The 21,505-nt window shown below is 48.1% G+C and overlaps 1 protein-coding gene across 1 annotated transcript; it reads left to right on the forward strand.

Moving 5' to 3' along the window:
• The first annotated feature begins 463 nt into the window (after window positions 1–463).
• On the forward strand, window positions 464–20,136 carry ugcg (UDP-glucose ceramide glucosyltransferase). The gene is made up of 9 exons (XM_028974577.1): window positions 464–633; window positions 5,073–5,214; window positions 12,288–12,390; window positions 13,891–13,992; window positions 14,093–14,205; window positions 15,346–15,524; window positions 16,725–16,811; window positions 17,100–17,286; window positions 17,458–20,136. Exons 1-9 carry the CDS (start codon window positions 536–538, stop codon window positions 17,626–17,628), a joined length of 1,182 nt encoding a protein of 393 aa, XP_028830410.1. The 5' UTR covers window positions 464–535; the 3' UTR covers window positions 17,629–20,136.
• Window positions 20,137–21,505: the final 1,369 nt, after the last annotated feature.

Raw genomic sequence — 21,505 nt, forward strand, 5'->3', positions numbered from 1 at the left:
CTTTTATCCAAAGCGACTTACAAGAGGAAGACACCAGCAATTCTCGTTCGATTTCTATAGAATATTGAGTTTACAAACTAAGAGCCCTGATAAGGCTCAAACTTGTCAGTGAAGAGCATGCTCAGAGATTGTTAGGTGCTAGACGAAGAAAAATGATAATGTATTTATACATTTTTGTATTGTTTGTGCAATGTGTACGCATGTGCGTGTGTAAGTGTTAGATTTGTCTGTAATATTTTTTGAACAAGAGGGTTTTCATCAATGTGTTCGGCTGGGTTGGCCATGAGTAAACAAGCCACCAGTGGCCGACCGGGAGCCACAGTCCCGTTTCCAACCCTTCTCGGAGCAAAAAGCCTCTTCCGTCGGAAAAGGGAGGGGCTGGACCACTTCATACGGGGAGTCGCAGGCCCCGCCCCGCCCCGCCCAGCGCCGCTCCGACCCCGCCCCTCTCCGCTCTGCGGATTCCCGGCAGAGCTGCGGACCGAGGACCGCGGTAGAGCCAGTCGCCGCGCCCGGGACTAGACTTCATTCAGCCATGGCGCTCCTGGATCTCGCCATGCAAGGCTTTGCCATTTTCGGATTTGTTTTGTTCGTCGTCCTCTGGCTCATGCATTTCATGTCTATTGTCTACGTGTAAGTACTGCCTCGTTCTAATGGTTTTATTCTTTATTATTTTTTTTATCTGTGTAAGGAACAAAGTGCGCGCTGCTCCGCGTCCGAGGTTTTTGGCGGAAATGTCTGAATTAATTGAATTAGCTCGCAGGATCCATGTGTTACGTGCCGTGCGTCCGCCAATCAGCCCCTCAGTTCCGTTAGCATTCCATTAGCTAGCCGGCTAACCAGCGCCGCGGCGTCGGCGCCTGAGACGGGTCTCCGCCGCTCCGGGGACCGGGGACCGGGGCCGTCCCCGCGGACGGGTCGCCGTCGAACGCACGGAGCCCGAATCCGGGCCCGGCGACGAGCCGGAGCGCCGAGCGGACAGACCGCGCCGGAGTCTCCGGAACCGGCGTGAGCGGCCAGGCGACGACCCCTCTTATTTACAACCGCGCGGTCCGTTTTTACGCCAGAAGAACCGAGTCAAGTGTAGGATTTTCTTTTAAATCGCGCTGTGACGCGAGATAACGCGGGTTTTTACCGTTTTTATTGTACGGTGGTCTCGGTTAGTTGCGCTTTTAGACGGGAGACACCGTCCGTGATTTCAGGACACCTGACACACTCACGCAAGCAGTCGGAATAAATATGTTTCAGATAAGGGCTGATAAATGTCCCTTTTTTTTTTTAAAGCCTGCTGGATCGTGGCTTCATTACAACCTGCTTAACCTGCAGGTGCACGACTTAATAAAACCCCATCGAGCTTTATTCTTATGATCCTGCATTCTTGTCAGTCTGTTTCCTACCCTATCTTATGAATTATATTGAGAAAATTAGGAATACAAATAATTGTTAATATATAAGTTAAAATGCAAACTAGAAATGTAGATTTTTTTTCAGTTTATCTCTAGAAATTGCAAATGCCCGACTATATTATTATTTTAAATTTTTTATATAAACCATAGTTAATCCAGGGCCTGCCTTGTGGTGGTCATATGAGAGCTGCTGACTTCTTTCACTTCGTTCACAAAAAGTCTCTGATTCACCAGGGCGCGATCGGCAAGGGGCTTCTCTCTCCGCACAACTCGCTAAACAATCCACGTTAGAGCTTTGATGCCCGCATTACCATAGGCCATAAATATTTTTACGATGCAGCGGTGACCCCTCAATACTGACCCAGTCCAGGAGGTTGTTCACCTTTAACTTGTGCTGTAAATATGACTAATTGGCATGTTTAATTCAAATAATGATTTTTGTTCTTCGATGAAGCCTCTTGTGCAGGGCTCTAGACTAACTTTTTGCACCAAAATGTCAGATGGCGTCGCATTTAACAACGCAGTTTTACAGGTTCACTTTTTTTTTCTTCCTCAAATCGCTGTTCATATAGGCAATAGTGAATATGAATTAAATAATAATCTGGTGAACAAAGTTCTTTAGATGAAGTACAATTCTACAAAAAACTCTCTGGAAAATGTGCTGGTGGTTACAGTGCTTAACTGAGCTGAAATTAAAACAAGATACATTTAATAAAAAAAAAAAATCTTTAAGGACTTGAACTTGCTGAAGTGAAGTGATTGTCACTGTGAAACACTGCAACACGGTGACACAACAAAACGTGTCCTCTGTATTTAACCCATCACCCTTGGTGAGCAGTGGGCAGCCATGACAGGCGCCCGGGGAGCGGCGTGTGGGGACGGTGCTCTGCTCAGTGGAACCTCAGTGGCGGATCGGGATTCGGGGCTGCTTCCTTAACCGCTAGGCCACCACTGCCCCAAATGCAGCGGGGACACGGCACGCTGGGCCAGTACGTTTATCGCTGCTTGTAACGTGTTTTATCGATGTATTATGCTTTTTCAGTGTTTAATTTCTATCATTTCACCCCGGCCCCGTGTATTAAATGAGTGGTCAGGTGATTGGTTTCGATTAGCATGAAAATAGATCCTGAGGTGGTGGAACGGATGCTGGCTTCTGGCGATTATGCTCTGGTTGCCTCGGCAACATAAGCACAGTCATGTGTGCCGGCGTCCACTGCCACAATATTGCCGGGCTCGGGTCTAATTTCCAAGTCCTTGAATATGTGGACCACGGCCAATCAGAGGCGAGGCCCCGCCCTGTATGAGCTCTGATTGGTTACGATTACGATAAAGTCTGTTGATTGAACCACAGGGAGATTTTCGGAAATGAGGTTGTGTGTGCGAGCACGTTTGTGGCGATGTAGAGCCCTGCTTTGGTGGCTTTTGATGGTTAACCGGTGATCACACGACTGCCCCCTGCAGTCTTCCATCTCTTAATGTTCACGTCAATGTCCACCAAATGTCCGCGGTGACTCTTCAAATTCAGTCAGGGTTTGTTTCACAAAGGAATAAACCATCTCATGATGTGCCACACACATTCAAAATGCCGCACCACGCCTATTTATGGTGCGATGCTCTGATGTGCAGTGACGTAACCGCGTGGAGCGGCGGAGCACGCGAGGGAACACCGTGTCTTCCTCAGACACACCAAGGTTGCGGGGCGGGGCGCCGGAGTAACCGGCAGGAACCCGAATGTGTCGTAACTCGCGTTGGGCAAGAGGAGCCGCTCCGCAGACGCAGTCCAGCCTGTAGTCCCTGCGCAACCGCATCTGCTCGGTGGGAATTGGCGGTTGGCGTGTCTTACCGTGACTGCACAGGAAACCAGCGGCGGCACAACGTTGTCTTTTTCTGGACCCTTTCGCTCTGGAGTCGGTTCGACGTCCAGGAAGTGCAGTCGTTCACACCATTAGCAGGCAGATCTTAGACATGAGACGTTTGTCGTCTTTTCTGGAGCACTTTAGGAGGAGAGAGAGGAAGTAATGTCGGGCCCGCGGTGCCTTTGTTTGGTGCTGCTCAAGTGGGTTTATCTTGCCGTGTTTTTAATGGCCGCCCTTGTCCTTGAAAGCCCTCTGGTTTCCTGTGCAGCAGGACGGCGGGAACTGTGCTGAACACTGTCCAGAACACCGCCGCCAGCCGCCCGCACGCATGCACAGGACGGGGAGAAGGAAAGGCGGCGCGGCGGCACCCGTAATCAGAAGGTTGCCGGTTCGAACCCCGATCACCGTCCCCCCCACACTCTGCTCCCCGGGCGCCTGTCATGGCCGCCCACTCCTCACCAAGGGTGATGGGTTAAATGCAGAGGACAAATTTCACTGTGTGCACCGTGTGCTGTGTGCTGCTGTGTATCACAAGTGACAATCACGTCACTTTATGACATTTTTTGTATGAATTAGAGTATAGGTGTAGCCTTCACTTGGGCGTTCCCACATGTAGTAGCGTATCTAGGGAGAGAAGGGAAGTGCTGGGGGGGACGTGAAATATGGACGCCGAGCCAAACCCCCACAAAAAAAGGGGCACAACCTGTTCGGTGAGCTGCCGTTACGAACTTGTCTGCTCCACGCAAGACGTAAAAATCCGCTACTCGAGGCCGACGCCCAACCCACGCTGGTGGCGCAAGGGAGAATGGCGAATGGCGCGGCCCGGAGAGATCGGGCATCGTCACCCAGGCCGGGTCTTTTTGTGCCGTTTAACCCCATCTTGCTGCACCCTGGATCCACCGGAAAACTACCAGAAGACCCAGGTTCAAACCCCACTTACTACCATCGTGTCCCTGAGCAGGACACTTAACCCCGAGTGTCTCCAGGGGGGACTGTCCCTGTCACTACTGACTAAGTCGCTCTGGATAAGGGCGTCCGGTAAATGCTGTAAATGTGTGTCATTTCCCTCCCGGCCAAATATTAATTCCCGACGTCATTATTGTCCGTTTAAATAAAGTTAGGAACGGGGAAACTGTTAACGTTTAACCCAAGCCAGGTCGGAGACGAATGTCCCCAGTCCATCTAAAGCCAGGACACCCCGCGAGCTTCAGGCAGCGGGATGCATTTGCACGTTATTGCGCTCTAGTAAATGAGCCTGTTTAATCAGATTAGACCAGATTAAATGGCTAAGAGTAAATAAGGTTGTTAATTCGAACTCGGGATTGTCCGCTTAAGCCAGGGCGCAGGGGGTTAGACGTTAAAAGCGTTCGTTATTCTCACAGCATCCTTTAAACGGCCTTACTAAGTGTCACGCCGGTCACCGCTGGCGGTTTCCCATGGCGGTAGCCTGACTGGCCCCATCGTGGCTCTCGCGGTCGTGCCCGGTCAGCTGGAAGGGCTTCTCGCGGCGTCCTTCATTCAGGATTTACGTGGGCCATGGGCGCGGCGACCAGAGCGTATTGTGGTACGTAGCGAGGCGGTGGGATCCCGTTGGCGTTGCGAGTTAACCATCGGCGTTCTTTGGACACAATCCTTGAATCCCTTCTTAGTTCTGCAAACGGGCGACTCCCTCCGGACCTTTTATTAAGGGCTTACGTCGTGGAGCAAGTAGAGACCGGCAGACCCCCCCCTCCCCGAGTTGGTTTCTTCTGACGGAAACGTTCGTAGTAATCGCTGCCTTTGACTCGCCGCGTTCTCTCCTTTTCTGCAGCCGCCTGCATCTCAACAAAAAGACCACAGACAAGCAGCCATACAGCAAGCTGGCCGGGGTCTCGCTGCTAAAGCCCCTCAAAGGCGTGGACCCCAACCTTATCAACAACCTGGAGACCTTTTTTGAGTTGGATTACCCCAAGGTAAGGTTGAGGCTGATGCTCTGAGCTTGCTCTGCACTTGCATTTGCTGTCCATATAGGCAGTCCATATAGATTATTACTTTTTTTTTTTTTTTTTTTTTTTTATGTTCTTTATTTCTGGAAAACAGACATTCATGTTGATACTTTGTGATTTTAATATGTGTAACAATTAATATAGAATGTCAATCAAAAGTAACTGATCTGGTTAACATTAAGTTCTTTATTTGTAGCGTTATTCTACCGGAAAATGTGTTGGTGCTTAAAGTGCTTCACTGAGCTGAAACTAAAAGGAGATAAATTAAATAAAGAAAATCTAAATTAAAAGAGAAAGTGTTTTAAGGGCTGGAGCGTGATTATCATCTCGGCCTGACTGTCTGTTAGCTGCTGCCTGTTGTCTATTCTATCTATTTCTATGGCTCGTGCTCTCATGGTTGTGCTCAGTGGTCTGGTGATTTTGACAATGGATGCCGAGGTGGTGAAACGGTGTCTTGCTGATGCCAATTACGTTGTGGTTGCACTGGTAAAAATTTTTTTTAAAAATCATAAATTAATTTTTTTTATTTTATAAGGGACTTGTAACGCATGCAAAGCATGTTGGTACAGTTATGTTGGCTGACATCTCTGCCATGATAACAATGAGCTTGGGTCAGACCCAAATAAAGCTCTAATCCGTGGCTTCATCAAATCTGACTATCTCACTGGTCCAGGCTACTCACCCCGTAATCAGTAGGTTGCCGGTTCAAATCCCGAGCCACCAAGGTGCCACCGAGCAAGAGCACCGTCCCCACACACTGGTCCCCGGGCGCCTGTCATGGTGCCCACTGCTCACCAAGGGTGATGGTTAAAAGCAGAGGGCACATTTCGTTGTGTCACCGTGTACTGTGCTGCAGCGTCTCACAATGACAATCGCTTCACTGTCTTTTTCTATCTGTCTGCAGCACGCTTACTTTCAAGCAAAAGCCAATCAGAGGTGATGCCCCGCCCTTCACAGTCTCTGATTGGTTTAGCATACAATATGTTCATAATATGACTGAACCACAGGAAGTTTACAGAGACTTTTCTTCTTATTTACCCTGAATGGCTTTTTTAAGGTTTGTTTTAGTAGGCCCATTGAGAAATTAGGGGACCAAAATGTCTGGTGTGTGTCTCCCCAGTGTTCGCGCGTTGTGTCCAAGGGGATTGAATATTTATGACGTTTCCTGTTGCTGACTTCGTATGTTGAATGTTGTGAACTGACAGAATTCCTGAGACGGTATATTTTGTTCCCCAAACACTCAGTTCTTTCCTCAGAATACCGTCTTTTTGATAAAAGTGAGGTGTGGTGAGCGAGTCTAGCAAGCGTGAACGGAGAAGTTATCACGGCTGACTCGCGTGACCTGAGGTGGAAAGGCGGTCCTCGGTAAGATCAGCGCCGCACAGTCCTCTCCGCCCTCGCTCTGTAAACACTTCCAACAGGAAGTGGATGGGGAGGCCATAGAAGCGGTGAATTATCTAGTCACTATCATTAGAGTGAAGGTGTGGCCTCTCCGTTGCTTCTCCGTATTACTTGCTGATTCTGCTTGATGCAAGATTTTATCACTCCTCACCGGGGAACATATGCCGCACGGTCCAAAGGTGCATAAGTGGAACTTCATTAATATACAGTAGAGGCCAAACGTTTGGAGACACCTTCTCATTCAATGTGTTTTCTTCATTTTCATGACCATTTACGTTGGTAGATTCTCACTGAAGGCATCAAAACTATGAATGAACACATGTGGAGTTCTGTACTTAACAAAAAGTGGAGACCTGGCCTCCACAGTGACCGGACCTGAACCCAATCCAGATGGTTTGGGGTGAGCTGGACCAACAAGTGCTAAACACCTCTGGGAACTCCTTCAAGACTGTTGGAGAAGCATTTCAGGTGACGACCTCTTGAAGCTCATCGAGAGAATGCCAAGAGTGTGTAAAGCAGTAACCAGAGCAAAGAAACTAGAATATAAAACATGTTTTCACTTATTTCACCTTTTTTTGTTAAGTACAGAACTCCACATGTGTTCATTCATAGTTTTGATGCCTTCAGGGAGAATCTACCAACGTAAATGTTCATAAAAATAAAGAAAACACGTTGAATGAGAAGGTGTGTCTGGCCTGTACTGCGTATTAAACCTAGGTGAAAATGACACATGCACGTGTGGTGTGCACCATTCTGGTTTTAGTGCCGAGGTCATTTGAATATCACCAGCATGCTTTCACTTGCAAATACCCACGAGCCCCTTCAGCAGGTAACTGGAGTACGTGAAAGGGCTTCTGGATTTTCTCGTTTTTTCTTTCCGTAAACGCTGCAAATTGCCATGCCAAAGCTTGAAAATTTAAGGCCATTCACCGCACCCGTCCTTCGATAAGATGGTGTGAATTTTTGCACCCATGTTTCTCCTTTTGTCAATCTTAGATCCTGTAAGATGTCAGTGGTGTTAATGCGTGTTCAGATGTTAACAATCTGCCTTTGCTAGCGTTTAGAAGAATGGGGCTGGGTTTATTTATTCGTTTATTAATTTTTCCTTTTGGTGAGAGCACTTTATGGCCACATATGCTGTGAGCTGCATCCGCTTTCGTCATGATTTAGTGGGACATTTCTGTCCCTGAGACCCTGCCAAGAACGTTTTGAGTGTCTCTCCGAGGAGTCCGTTACAGTAATTTAGTCTAGTGGAAGCAACGACTGCGTCAGGAAAAATAACTTGGGCCGTTCGTGTCATGGCGGTCGGAGCGGATTTTTGAGGATGCCTGGGTTGAAAAGGTTAAACCGTCCTTGCCTGAGACAATCCGCCACAGCATCCATGCAGCGTGTGAAATGACATGCAGGGGTTTGAAGAGGAAGAGGAAGCCAGATCATTATCAAGCGTGAAGACGGCACCGCAGTGCGACTAAGCAGTTTTATTTCCGTCTGGTGACTGGCCTGACCAGTTTGTGGCTAAACACCCCCGCCTAGATGAAGAGCATCCGTATCCGATTCTGCACGTTAAAGTGCGTGTAAGATTGTGTACAAAAGATAAGAAAAATATGCACTTCACTGTTCACAAGTCATAAAATAGCGTATTACCGCCAAGCACCGTTAAAAGCACTGCTCTATAAAAAAAACGGTGGTATGTATGTAGTTGTGGACGTTACCAGCATTTATTTAATGAATAAATAATCTCCGTTAACTGAGACACCCGCAGGTTTTAGACGCGTGTGGTTTATTTATTCGCTTTCTTTTTCCGCTTAAAAATTTGCAGGTTCGCTCATTTTTAGTCCGGAATTTTCAAAAATTACGCAAGAACACTCACCGTAGCGACGGGGGGGGGAAAAAGTACCAACGATTCTTTGAGTTCCGCCCATTTCACGGAGAAACAATGGTGAACGAGGAGAAACAGCGAACGCACCATTTTATAAGCGGTCACGTGAGCCCTCCAACCATCATCAAGGCTCATGACATAACGTTTCGGGTGACATGTACCTGCTGGCTATAGTCCAATGAGGCACTCCCACTTTGAAGACGTGCGTGTGGGACAGCGCGCCCAGAAACCCGGCAGACGGACCGATCCGGCAGGTTCTAGCGTAGCGATGTGCAGGTCGGTACTTTCCGGCTCCGTCTTTCTCGGCGTGTCATCTGTTCCTTGTACGCCTGTCTAATGAGTGAAGTCATCTCCACGTGGCGCTTTGAGGTTTTGTGGTGCATTCCTGGTTTGTTGGGTCGGGCCGAGCATCCACCGGAACGGTTGGCTTAGACTGGCAGCCGGCACCTTCCGGGAAGAACATTTTTCTTGAGATGTCCTTCCCTTGCCAGAGGGAAATGGAGGACCGGAATGCAAATCACAGTTCTTGGACGCTCAGTCTCTCTTCTGTACATAGTTACTGTACAGTCGCTGACAAAAGTCCTGTCGCTTGTGTACAAGTGCCGCTGAAATATACTTCTAGTCAAGATTTTTTCTACAAGAAACGGCTCGTTTTATTCCCTATCAACAGCTTTTGTAATAATGTTTCAGTGCAAAACAAAAGTGGCAAAAAGTATTCTAATATTCAAAGCTTCGTAAAGCCCATTGAGTCCATTTTTGCAAAGAGATAAGTGTTGTCGCCTTGTCATATGAGCGTCACCTGAGACTAATAATGCATCCATGAGGTCTCAGGTGTGTATAAAAGAACCCCAGAACCCCACTAGACTTTCACACCAACTGCAACTAGACCTCTGCAAACATGCCCAACATTCACCCTGAGACTAAAGTGTGGATTATCAAGAGGCTGAAGACCAGGTCCACACACCTTCAATGTGTCTCAGCGTCAAGTGCAGAGGATCAAAAAAAAAGATTTGAAGAGACTGGAGACGTTTTTGACGAGCCCAGGTCAGGCTGACCCCACAAGACAACCGTTTGTTGACCCTAAAATCCAAGGCCAGCCACTGCAGTAGAGCTCCATGAGACCTGGACACCTGAAGTCCCTGTCCCTCAAAAATGCCCAAATTAGAAGCTGGTGCAGATGTTTTCGCCACAGGAAGAAGGTGAATGAGTTTTTGCTCCCCTGCATCAACACTCACGTAGACAATGCCAGGATGGACTCTTGCTGGTGACCCGGCACCTGGATTTGACTCTTTAACACCGGCTGCTCGGTTATCAGAGTGACATCACCCTGACCTTTGACCCTTGCTGCATTACAGCTGCCTTTTTACATTATAGGTCAAGGAACCAGAGGCGGCCTTTTCCGGGCTGTGGACAGGCAGTGGCCCCGTCTAAACGCACAAATCCAGCCTTCCCAACAACACGTGTGCTTTTACGTTTTAGCTGTTGGACATGTGCTTGGACCTCGGAAGACCTGTAACTTTAGGCGTGGTGACGGTTTAGTATAAACAGTTTCCCTGAGGCTAATATGGAGGCGATAAAAAGCGGCGCTTTGTCTGTGTCCACCACTGCCTCAAGCACGCCTGCAGGTGGCCTAGCGGTTAAGGAAGCGGCCCCGTAATCAGAAGGTTGCCGGTTCGAATCCCGATCCGCCAAGGTGCCACTGAGGTGCCACTGAGCAAAGCACCGTCCCCACACACTGCTCCCTGGGCGCCTGTCATGGCTGCCCACTGTTCACTCAGGGTGATGGTTAAATACAGAGGACAAATTTCACTGTGTGCACCGTGTGCTGTGCTGCTGTGTATCACATGTGACAATCACTTTTTTTTTTTTTTTTTTTTTTGCCTTTACGTTGTTTATTTTATTAATAAATCGAGTCACGCCGTGGTCCACGTTTTAGTAGGTGTAGGTGCTGCTGATCCGTAGGTGCACTCTGTAGCCCATAATTTACTGTATGTTCTGTGAAGCCCGCTCATTTCAGCAGAGACCGTATGAACAGAGCCCGCCAATGCCGCACGTGAGTCCTGCGAGGACATCACTGGGACGTCCAATGACGTCCGCACGTGGACCCCATTCAGTCGAAGTGCAAAGTTTACGTCCCGTCACGCTGGCCCCGCCCTGTCCTAAAAGTCATGTAATGCCGCTATCTCAGTGAGCGAAAGGTAATCCGATGTGTCCGTCCAGAGTTTACACACACACCAGCAAAGCCTGACGCCGCGTACGTCACCGTACCGTACGGGTCGGGGTTCCTGTCTGGCCCAGTGAAAATCTGGATCATCTACACCGCCCCCGCACCAGGAATGCCACGATTGGGGCGCTTTGCCGTGCAGGAATCTGCTTGAGATTTTTTTCAGATGCGCGACTGGGTCGTGCGGCATGACAAAAATGCTCAGGACGCTTTACAACAAAAAATGGGGAAAAAAAGATGAAGAAACTTTTTTGAGATGCCGCGGTCTTTCTGTCCGTCCTGTTGTGGTTTTGGGCCTGATGCAGTGACCACGCGTGCCTGGTTGGACATGGCGTCCCGCGGGGCGCGTCCTCCACCCGCCGCATGCTACGCACGTCCAGCAGAAGTGCATGAATGATTTAACACGAGTGGGCCACGTGCCCTGACGATGAGAGACGAGAGGAGGCTTCAAACGGCGCGACAAAAGTGTGTGTGTGTGTGTGTGTGTTTTGTTGCCTTCTCTTACGGCTGGACGTCTGATTCGTCTCCGGTGTTTATAGAAGGGCCTCTGTGGAAAAGAGCTTAGCTGCGTTGTGTTGTGCAGAGAGGGGGACAGAAGTGGCCTTCTGTCCATTTTCTGTAGACCCCCCCCCCCTCCCCTTTTTCCATCCCATTTCCGATTAGATAAGTGGACCTGGTTCAGTGCGCTGCCCTCACCGCGCCGTCCCTTTTCTGTCCCTTTTCCGTCCCTTTTCATTAGCGCGTTGCGTTCCGAGCTGCTTTACAACATCACATTTGTTCAGAGCGTTTCAAGCACGTCCACAATTATGGAGCCACTGTGGTCCGCTTCACTCTTACACTCCAATCGTGTGTGTGTGTGTGTGTGTGTGTGTGTGCGCATGTGTGCGCGCGTGTGTGTGTGTGTGTGTGTGTGTGTGTGGTTAAGTGGGATTCCCTGCAGGTCCCCCGCCCACTCTCACTCTGCAGATTCCTCATGGGGAAGTTGAGTCCTGCACTCCAAATCACCAACACACACACACACACACACACACACACACACACACACACACACACACACACACACTGAATGCCCTCTCATTAACCAACATGGGAATGGCGTCCCCGTTCATGCAGAAAAGGCCCTTTTTTTTGTGGAGCGACTGGGCGGCTCCCCATCGTCATGGCGACGTTGTCCCCAGGCCGCTGGCGCCTGCCGCAGGTAGCCGGGCTCTTTCACGCCGCTTCTTCTCATCGGCTCCTCCGTTTGTGGGCCCTGTGCGGCGTCTCGCGCTCTGGTTCTCTTTTGTGAGGTGCAGCGCCGCTGAAGTGCGTGTTCATCCCGTAATTGGCCTGCAGCTGTTGGGGTTTCCGCGAAAAGATCGGATTTCCCAGAATCTGAAACAAACACTGCTTTTCATTCATTTATTTATTTCTTTATTTATAGCCGATATTTTATATAGAAACGCTTGTGACCTTTTGGGGGTTCGAGTGCAGTAGACCTCTTTTTTTTCCGAAATGAGAGGAATGACGGACCTTTTTTTTTATTTTCACCCACAGTACGAAATCCTCCTCTGTGTACAAGACCATGACGATCCTGCCATCGACGTCTGCAAGAAGCTCCTGGGCAAATATCCCAACGTTGACGCCAGGTTATTTATAGGTAGGTGCACGTCCCTGGCTAATTAATAATATTCAGTGTGCTTGTCTTTAATGCAGAAACGATTTATTTGTTGTAGCATGAAATCACTTCTCAGTGGGCTTTAAAAGAGGATGTGGGAGAAAAACTGGGGCTTCTGATCCCCTTTGGTGTCCCTGGTGTCATTCCTTAAAGATAAGGTGGGGTGGTAGTAGCCTAGCGGGTAACACACTCACCTGTGAACCAGAAGACCCGGGTTCAAATCCCACTTACTACCATCGTGTCCCTGGGGGGACTGTCCCTGTAACTACTGATTGAAACTCGCTCTGGATAAGGGCGTCTGGTAAATGCTGCAAATGTAAATGTAAATAAGGGACGCCATGAGACCCTACGACCCTGAGAGAACATCTCCCCGGTTCCAGCGCGGGTTGGTGGTTGCCTCAGGGAGGCGGAGATATTGATACTCTCTCATTAGGAACATCTGGTGACGGGGCTCGGTTTCCCCAGGGGACCCCTTTATCCGCTCACCTGGGAGAGCCCCGCGCTCGGCCGTGGGAACGTTCCATTCCTGGGTGGGCGTGGCGAACCGTAGTGAACTGCGCAGCGTGCCATGTTCCTGGCGGCTGAAACGAACAGAAGCGCGGCGCTGGCGTGAACCGCCGCTCCCCCCAGCACCCATCTGATTTGGCCGGGTGTCCGATTACTAAACCACCATCATCATCATCAGCAGCAGCAACGCAGGCCGCTGGCAGCTAAACAGATAGATTACGTCTTTAGAGCGCCGCATTAGATTATATCATGAATTATGTAAATACATATGATAAATACAGCGCCAGCTGTTGACATCACCAGGACACCGAGGTCGTGAGACCTATTATGAAAATCAACCAGATTAAACCCATCATGTTGTGTACATTATGTACAGTGCATATTCAATAACTGCATAATAATACCACAGTGTGGGTTTGACCAGAACAGTGTTCCATGATTGGCCTCAGGTCTCAATAACTTCATAACGGTAAATTCTCTCTACAAACCACATCTTCTAGATGTTGTTTCTTCCTATGTACTGTCTTGTAAAGACCGCTATGTGCTTTTTATATAGTGGCTGCAGTTGCATTTTCAACTAAAACCTGATCTTGAATCAGTTTTCTGTGTATTCTAGACAACTTTTACTCTTCTCATTACCTTGTTGGGCCGCTGGCGCAGGTTTTTTTTTGTCCTTCGGCTTGACATGCAGACTTGTTCAGTCTGGCTGAGGACGCGAACGCTAGTAAGATTGTGCGGCGTGACTCGTGACACTATAAGGCTCCCATTGTCCCTCAGTGTGTAGGTGCTTTCATGCTTTGGGGTCATTTGACCCCTTCTGACCCCATGAGAGCTTTGATCTCCTGTGAGTATTGATGTGTATAAAAGGGACTGGGACTTGGTGGTGGCGGTCCGATCAATGAAGCTTTCATTGTAAAATGGCAGCATATTAATGGCATTTGTAAAGGCTTTCCCCCCCTTTTTCCCCTTTTGCAGGTGGGAAGAAAGTTGGGATCAATCCCAAAATCAACAACCTCATGCCCGGATACGAAGGGGCGAAGTACGACCTAGTTTGGATCTGCGATAGTGGAATTCGCGGTATGGGCTCTATTATCTTCTACGGTTGACACCCATTCATGCAGTAGCTTCATTCAGATGAAAAATAATCTTTTTCTCTCCTGTGGACCCCCCACCCCAGTGAGGTCAGACACTCTGACCGACATGGCCAATCAAATGACCGAGAAGGTTGGCCTGGTTCATGGGCTCCCGTATGTGGCGGACAGGCAGGGCTTCGCTGCTACGCTGGAGCAGGTGAGGGTGTTTGTTCCCCCCGGATTTGGGATCATTTGGGGTTACTGGGGTAAAATATGGGAGCAAAGCACGCCGGCCACACCCTGTTCCACAGCTCTGTTGTCAATGGAAACATGTCGGGTGGTTGAAAGAGAACTCATTTGAATTTGTGCGCTGGATGATTTTAGTATTACCGTAATTCTTTTTAAGGCAGCCCGACTGTGCCGTGAGTGGGGACGTTACCTTTCTTAGGGTTCGAACCGACAACCTTCCGTTTACAGGTCCGCTTCCTTACCCACCAGGCCACCACTACCCCACTTGGACTTCCAAACTGTCCAATAGGAATGTTCTACAAGTGTTCTGTATTTACCTTCTGTCGGAATCTGTCCTGATTCAGACAAAATTTTACTTTGTTTCTATAACGATGTAAAAAAAGTACCACAAACAAAAATATGGATACCCCTAAATAAAACAGGAATGGTTGGTGATATTAACGTCCTGTTTGTGGCACATTAGTATATGTGAGGGGGCAAACTTTTCAAGATGGGTGGTGACCATAGTGGCCATTTTGAAGTCGGCCATCTTGGATCAGACTTTAGTTTTATCAATAGGAAGAATAGGAAGAAAATTTATTGGTAATTTCACAATAAAAACAATGGTGTGCTTTATTCTTTCATGAGTTATTTACAAGTTTCTGACCACTTATAAAATGTGTTCAATGTCACCAACCATTCCCATTTTATTAAGGTTTATGCATATAAATGGCCCACCTTGTAGTTACATGTGGAAGGCCCAGGTCCACACAGTGATTTTTAAAAACAGGTGTGTGTGTGTGTGTGTGTGTGTGTGTGTGTGTGTGTGTGTGAGTGAGAGAGCTGGACAATCCCACACTGGATTTGCTAGACAAATGCAGCGTTGTTTGAGCTTTGCTAATCACTTCCTGTCCAAACCTCCATTGAAGTTGAGATGTTGGTGTGTCTGTAGTCTGTTCTGGTGTGCAGTGTCATTTTAGTGTCTGTGAATACGGCGGCCATTGGCCGGACAGACACGTTTTCATCCCGGTTCCCTGCTGTTTAAAGTCACCAGACTGCATCTTGCTCTGCTACTGTGGCCCTGCCCGTGAACAATTCCCATCATTCCATTTGTTGTGCATTTGCGCAGGTGTACTTTGGAACGTCCCACCCGCGTTCCTACATCTCGGCCAACGTGACCGGGATTAAGTGTGTGACGGGGATGTCGTGTCTGATGAGGAAGGACATCCTGGACCAGGCCGGGGGCCTCATTGCTTTCGCCCAGTACATCGCTGAGGATTACTTTATGGCCAAAGCCATTGCAGACAGGTGAGGGTCTAACATTTCCCGGCTCTAGATCCCTGCCTCATGTCACTTTCCACAGGACACGATGGTCGTAAGCGGCAGATGTATGAAAGTGAAGCGATTGTCATTATAATGCACAGCACACGGTCACACCCACGAAATGTGTCCTCTGCTTTTAACAATCTCCCCTGGTGAGCAGTGGGCAGCCATGACAGGCGCGGGGGGAGCAAAGTGTGTAACACACTCGCCTATGATCCAGAAGACCCAGGTTCAAATCCCACTTACTACCATTGTGTCCCTGAGCAGGACGCTTAGTAATATTTTTTTAGCCTTTTTTTTATTAATTTAAGGTGACTTATATTTAAGCTTGTTTAAATTAGTCATGGATGCCTGGATGCATATAGATGTGGGGTGGTAGTAGCCTAGTGTGGGGTGGTAGTAGCCTAGTGGGTAACACACTCGCCTATGAACCAGAAGACCCGGGTTCGAATCCCACTTACTACCATTGTGTCCCTGAGCAAGACACTTAACCCTAAATTGCTCCAGGGAGACTGTCCCTGTAACTACTGATTGTAAGTCGCTCTGGATAAGGGCGTCTGATAAATGCTGTAAATGTAAATGTAAATGTAAAAGATAAGTGTCTCCGGGGGGTGGGGGGACTGTCCCCGTAACTACTGATTGTAAGTTGCTCTGGATAAGGGCGTCTGATAAATGCCGTAAATGTGTGTGTTGGGGACGGTGCTTTGCTCAGCTTGGCGATTTCGGAAGGTTGCGGGTCCACATCCTTACCCGCTAGGCCACCACTGCCCCAACATGTGGGTCAACTGGTTGAACGGCCAGGGTGCCGCCATGTTTACTAAATTTCGACCCAGTTTCCACGAAGACATGAGCTGCTGTTGATTTGCTGAATCAGCCACTTGTCCCGTGAATCTTTATTTAAATTGAACTAAAAATAAAGGAGAATGAATGACGTCATGTGTGTGTGTATATATAATTAAAGTTTGTTGTATTTTGCTGATCTTGACTATTCTGCAGGTTTTTTGTTTTGTGCGTTCGTGGTTATTAGTGAAGCATGGACGCATGGTGGTGGCTCTCTCTGCTCTCTGTGTTATTTATTGAGGGTTTCCTTTGAACGGCAGCCTGTTGACACTCAACATGTTGCCGTCGCATCTTCACCTGGGTGTGAGTTGTGGTCATTTTTCTCCTCCGCTGTCTCCTGCACAGAGGGTGGAGGTTCTCCATGGCGACGCAGGTGGCCCTGCAGAACTCGGGCTCCTACTCCATCGCCCAGTTCCAATCGCGCATGATCAGGTATGGCCTCCCTCACCCCCCAAGTCCTCCGCAGCGGGCGGTAATTTGACCCATCGGTGCGCCCCACCCATTGTTGCGGCTTCCGTGCGCCCACTGAAAAAATAAACACAGCGCTGGTTTCTAACAAGCAACCCGGCCTTAGTTTCGTCCCACTTTAGGACTGTCGTGGTTATTCTGTAAGATAAATTTTAAGTTCTGGACTCAAAGTGGTTTATCTATTACGAGTAAATGTCTTCTTGAGCTGTTTTGTGCCATCGCTTGTTTAATCGGCCCTGTTGGCCTTTGTAGGTGGGCCAAACTGCGCATCAACATGCTACCGGCCACCGTCATCGAGCCCATCTCTGAATGCTTCGTGGCCAGCCTCATCATCGGTTGGGCCGCCCACTACGTCTTCCGCTGGGACATCATGGTCTTCTTCATGTGCCACTGCCTGGCCTGGTTCATCTCTGACTACATTCAGCTCAGAGGGGTTCAGGTACGTTTTCCAGCAATACCACCATATATATAAATACAATATATATTCCATATGTATTAATTATTCGGGTTAATATAATAGTATTTATCATTTTGAGTATTTGTTCTGTAACAATATTAATTTCCAGTGTTTTCTCCATCTTTCCATCACCTGCACTGGGGATCAATGTAGGGTGGCCCCCCGTGCTTCTCCAAGTTGGACTATGCCGTGGCCTGGTTCATCAGGGAGTCCATGACCATCCAGATCTTCCTGTCGGCACTGTGGGACCCCACCATCAGCTGGAGGACTGGCCGGTACCGCTTACGCTGTGGGGGCACGGCCGAGGAGATCCTGGACGTATAACCCCGCGCCTGGGGGCCCAGAGACTATCCGCACATGGCAGCCAGAGGCCGAGAGGCAAGCACAGTGGACAAAGGGACTGCTGCTTTTCTTCCCGTCTCCCTCCTGTATTTCTGACCATGTAAGAATTGGGCCGTAGAGCGGACGTAGAAATTTTTTTTTTTTTTTATGGTGCTGATGGTGCGTAAGTTCAGTCTTTTGTTTGTTGGTATGCTGTTTTGTATTGTCACGAATAAGAGAAGTTCCTGCGGTATGAAATGAGCCAGCGGTGATGGAAGATCAGGGGTAACTGGTGCCACGACTAGCAGGCCTAACTGGGGGCCTGGCTGCTTAGACTAAAACGAAAAGACCGAGAATCCACAAAACAATAATCTCCCCGTCTTTTCTGTAGAAGATTTTATTTATGACTCTGCTGTGTTTTTATTACCGTCCACAGCCGTGTCTGGAGTGCAGGCTGAGGATCTGTGCGCTGTCTTCGCAGTATATGGCCTCTAGCAGCGTGGGTGGCGAGGCCTAGCTTCATGCTTAATAACCGTTATAATAAGACTTCATCAAGTCCCCTGTCCGTGAATCAGACTGCAGTATTCCACACTTGACTACGCACATAGGTGCCGCCCCCCGGCTCATGAATCAGGAGGGTCCATTTATGTCCAGACATTTCAGTCCTGCTCACTCGGCCTCATTTCAGCATCTTCTGTGGCTCTGGGGTAATGCACATTTTAAATAAAATACAGCAATATTTTTGTAGCCTTTTTTTTTTTTTTTTTTTTTTTTTAAGGTGACTTATATTTAAGCTTGCTAGCAGTCAAAAACGCCAAGTGCCTGGATGCGTATAGATAAATATTACAATTTATTCATCACCCACCCCCTTCCTGCAAAACATTTCACGCTTTTTTTTTTTTCTTTCCCCCCTCACCCACCCACTAGGCACTAAGTGCATTGAAGCTGTTCACAGTGTTCTTACCAACAATAGGTTTCGCTTCCTCCTGCCCACACTGGAAACTAGGTTAGGGCCCCATTGTGCAGTGGAAAGGGGAGATTCTGCATTCTGCCCATAGCTCTGCTTCCTACCTGCCTTGCGCAATGCCCACTCGCCCTCAGTGTTATTCGTCTGTATTCCGCAAAAACCAAACTTCCCAAGGTCCTTTGGGAGGCGGGAACGTGTCCGGCCGTTGTGGCTCGCAGAGACCGGGGATATGATCTGATGCAGACCTGTCTGCTTATGAACAAAGATTGTGGCCTGGGGTGTTTGGAGGAGGGGTTTATATCAAACTCCATATTATGCATGAAGGAGAAACGGCGCCGAAAGGCCCTTTATCAGCAATAATCGGCACAGGCATAAGTCCCTCGCGAACAAACAAGCGGCCACTCGGGCCTCTGTCAACACATTTCACATGTGGGCGTCCTTGAAAATCCATTTCAGGCCACGGTTCCCTCTGAGCAGCTTTCACTTTGAGAGATTGATGCATGATGGTGCGCAGTGGCACGCGCTGTTAAACATGTAACGTAGACGCAGCGAATCGCTTCCGATCCGAGTCGGTGATGTGAGGAGTCAGCTGGTCCGCAACTGCAATTTGTCCATTTAATTTATTATATTTTTTTATTTGAATTAAAAAAAAAAAAAAAAAAGGTAATTAATACACCTCATTTATGAAAGGTCTACCGTGCACTGTAAATCAAATGTTTTAGACTTTTCCTATGTCTTTGAATGTGTGTGAGGGAGTTGGGGTGTGTGTGTGTGTGAGCGCACTATGATACGATAGGCTTGGGTTCTTTTTATAAATCAAAGAAAATAAATTATTCTAGAAAATTGTGTTATTTTGAAGTACAGTGGGGAACTGGACTTGCTTTTTAGTGTGTGTGTGTGTGTGTGTGTGTGTGTGATTAGGCCCACGTGTTGTGCAGATGACTGGCGGTCTTTTAGTGTAACGGTGAGATTTGTTGCTTTGTGCCCATTTTGAGTTTGTAAGCGTCAGTACCAACAGCTGCCTGATGTGGAAAATTGCGGCTCGTCCGGTCTGTCCGCCGCGGCCCGGCGTGCGAACCTGAACTTCAGGTCGGTGCGAGACGGTCCCGTGTCGCGCAAACCTGGAATCAAAATGGCGGAAATCCACGATTTTGTTGCCAGATGCCTGCTGAACTACTGGTACTGATGCCCCTATCAAGACCCCAGTCACTTCAGATGAGAAAACAGTCTAGTTGTGATCCACCACTCGTATATATATGTTCTTTTTTTTCTGTAAACTTTGATCTGTACAATGCGTTGATGAAGTTTGGTTGATACCACGGCATACACTGCTTTCATTTGTTCTCATGCTGGAGATATGTGTGTATATATTGATCCTGTTTGTAGCTACTTGAACTGTTAGCAGTGTAAACAGTATGGCTGGACAGACTTCTCTTTTTAGATGTGTAGATATATATATCGTATCGTATCGTACTCCGAAGCTGGAAAGTGTAATGCCCCACTGGGCACTGTTATTACTGAGAAATTAAAAGACATGAAATAAATGGGGTGTGGTCTTCATTCATTCATTGAAAGGATAACCATTATGGTAAAGTGTAATCAGGTTAAACAATGCAATGTGCACTCACTCTGTACCAGAGTTTTAATACGTTGTAATACTTTATAATGTACAGGGAGGGCTATTTATATGGGTACACCTTAATAAAATGCGAATGGTTGGTGACATTAACGTCCTGTTTGTGACACATTAGTATATGTGAGGGGGCAAACTTTTCACGATGGGTGGTGACCATAGTGGTTATTCTTTCATGTGTTATTTACAAGTTTCTGATCACTTATAAAATGTGTTCAATGTCACCGACCATTCCCATTTTATTAAGGTGTATCCATAGAAATGACCCACCCTGTACAATGCTCAAAAAATCATGGGAACACAAAAATTTGACTTCCTGGATCTGAATTAATTAAATGTTCTTATGAAATAATTTTTGCTTTACGTAGTTGATTGTGCTGATAAAATCACACAAAAGTTATTGATTGAAATCAAACCCATGGAGGTCTGGATTTGGATCCACTCAAAACGAGGCTCAGTAGTGTATGACCTCCCTACAACACCTGGGCATGATCCTGATGAGGTGGTGGATGGTGTCCTGAGGGATCTCCTCCCAGACCTGGACTAAAGCATCCGCCAACTCCTGGATGATCTGTGGCGTTGGTGGATGGAGCGAGACATGATGTCCCAGACGTGCTCACTTGGATTCAGATCTGGGGAACGGGTGGGCCAGTCTATAGCATAAACGCCTTCATCTTGCAGGAACTGCTGACACACTCCAGCCACATGAGGTCTAGCATTGTCTTGCATTAGGAGGAACCCAATCGCACCGACATATGGTCTCACAAGGGGTCTGAGGATCTCATCTCGGTACCTAAAGGCAGTCAGGCTACCTCTGGAGAGCACATGAAGGAAATGCCACCCCAAACCATTACTGACCCACTGCCAAACCGGTCATCCAGGAGGATGTTGCAGGAAGCAGAGCGTTCTCCACGGTGTCTCCAGACTCGGTCACAATTGCTCAGTGTGAACCTGCTTTCATCTGTGAGGAGCACAGGGCGCCCGGATTTGCCATTCTTGGTGTTCTCTGGCGAGTGCCACAGAACCACCTGTTGTCTAGTCCTTTACTGCACAGCGGCATGTGAAATCAGTGTTTCCTTGGTGGACGGTTTTACAGAAGTGTGACTGGCTTGGAGTTTAAAAGGAAAAGAAAAAAAAAAAGTGAAAGTGAAGTGATTGTCACATGTGATGCACAGCACATGGTGCACACAGTGAAATTTGTCCTCTGCATTTAACCCATCACCCTGAGCGAGCAGTGGGCACCATGACAGGCGCCCGGGGAGCAGTGTGTGGGGACGGTG

Source organism: Denticeps clupeoides, chromosome 3, assembly GCF_900700375.1.
Source record: "Denticeps clupeoides chromosome 3, fDenClu1.1, whole genome shotgun sequence".
Taxonomy (NCBI): Eukaryota; Metazoa; Chordata; class Actinopteri; order Clupeiformes; family Denticipitidae; genus Denticeps; species Denticeps clupeoides.

Coding starts and splice junctions, on each gene's coding strand:
- ugcg (XM_028974577.1), top strand. CDS start 536: ATGGCGCTCCTGGATCTCGCCATGCAAGGCTTTGCCATTTTCGGATTT. Junction 13,993..14,092: donor CTGCGATAGTGGAATTCGCG/GTATGGGCTCTA, acceptor CCCCCACCCCAG/TGAGGTCAGACACTCTGACC. Junction 14,206..15,345: donor TCGCTGCTACGCTGGAGCAG/GTGAGGGTGTTT, acceptor GCATTTGCGCAG/GTGTACTTTGGAACGTCCCA.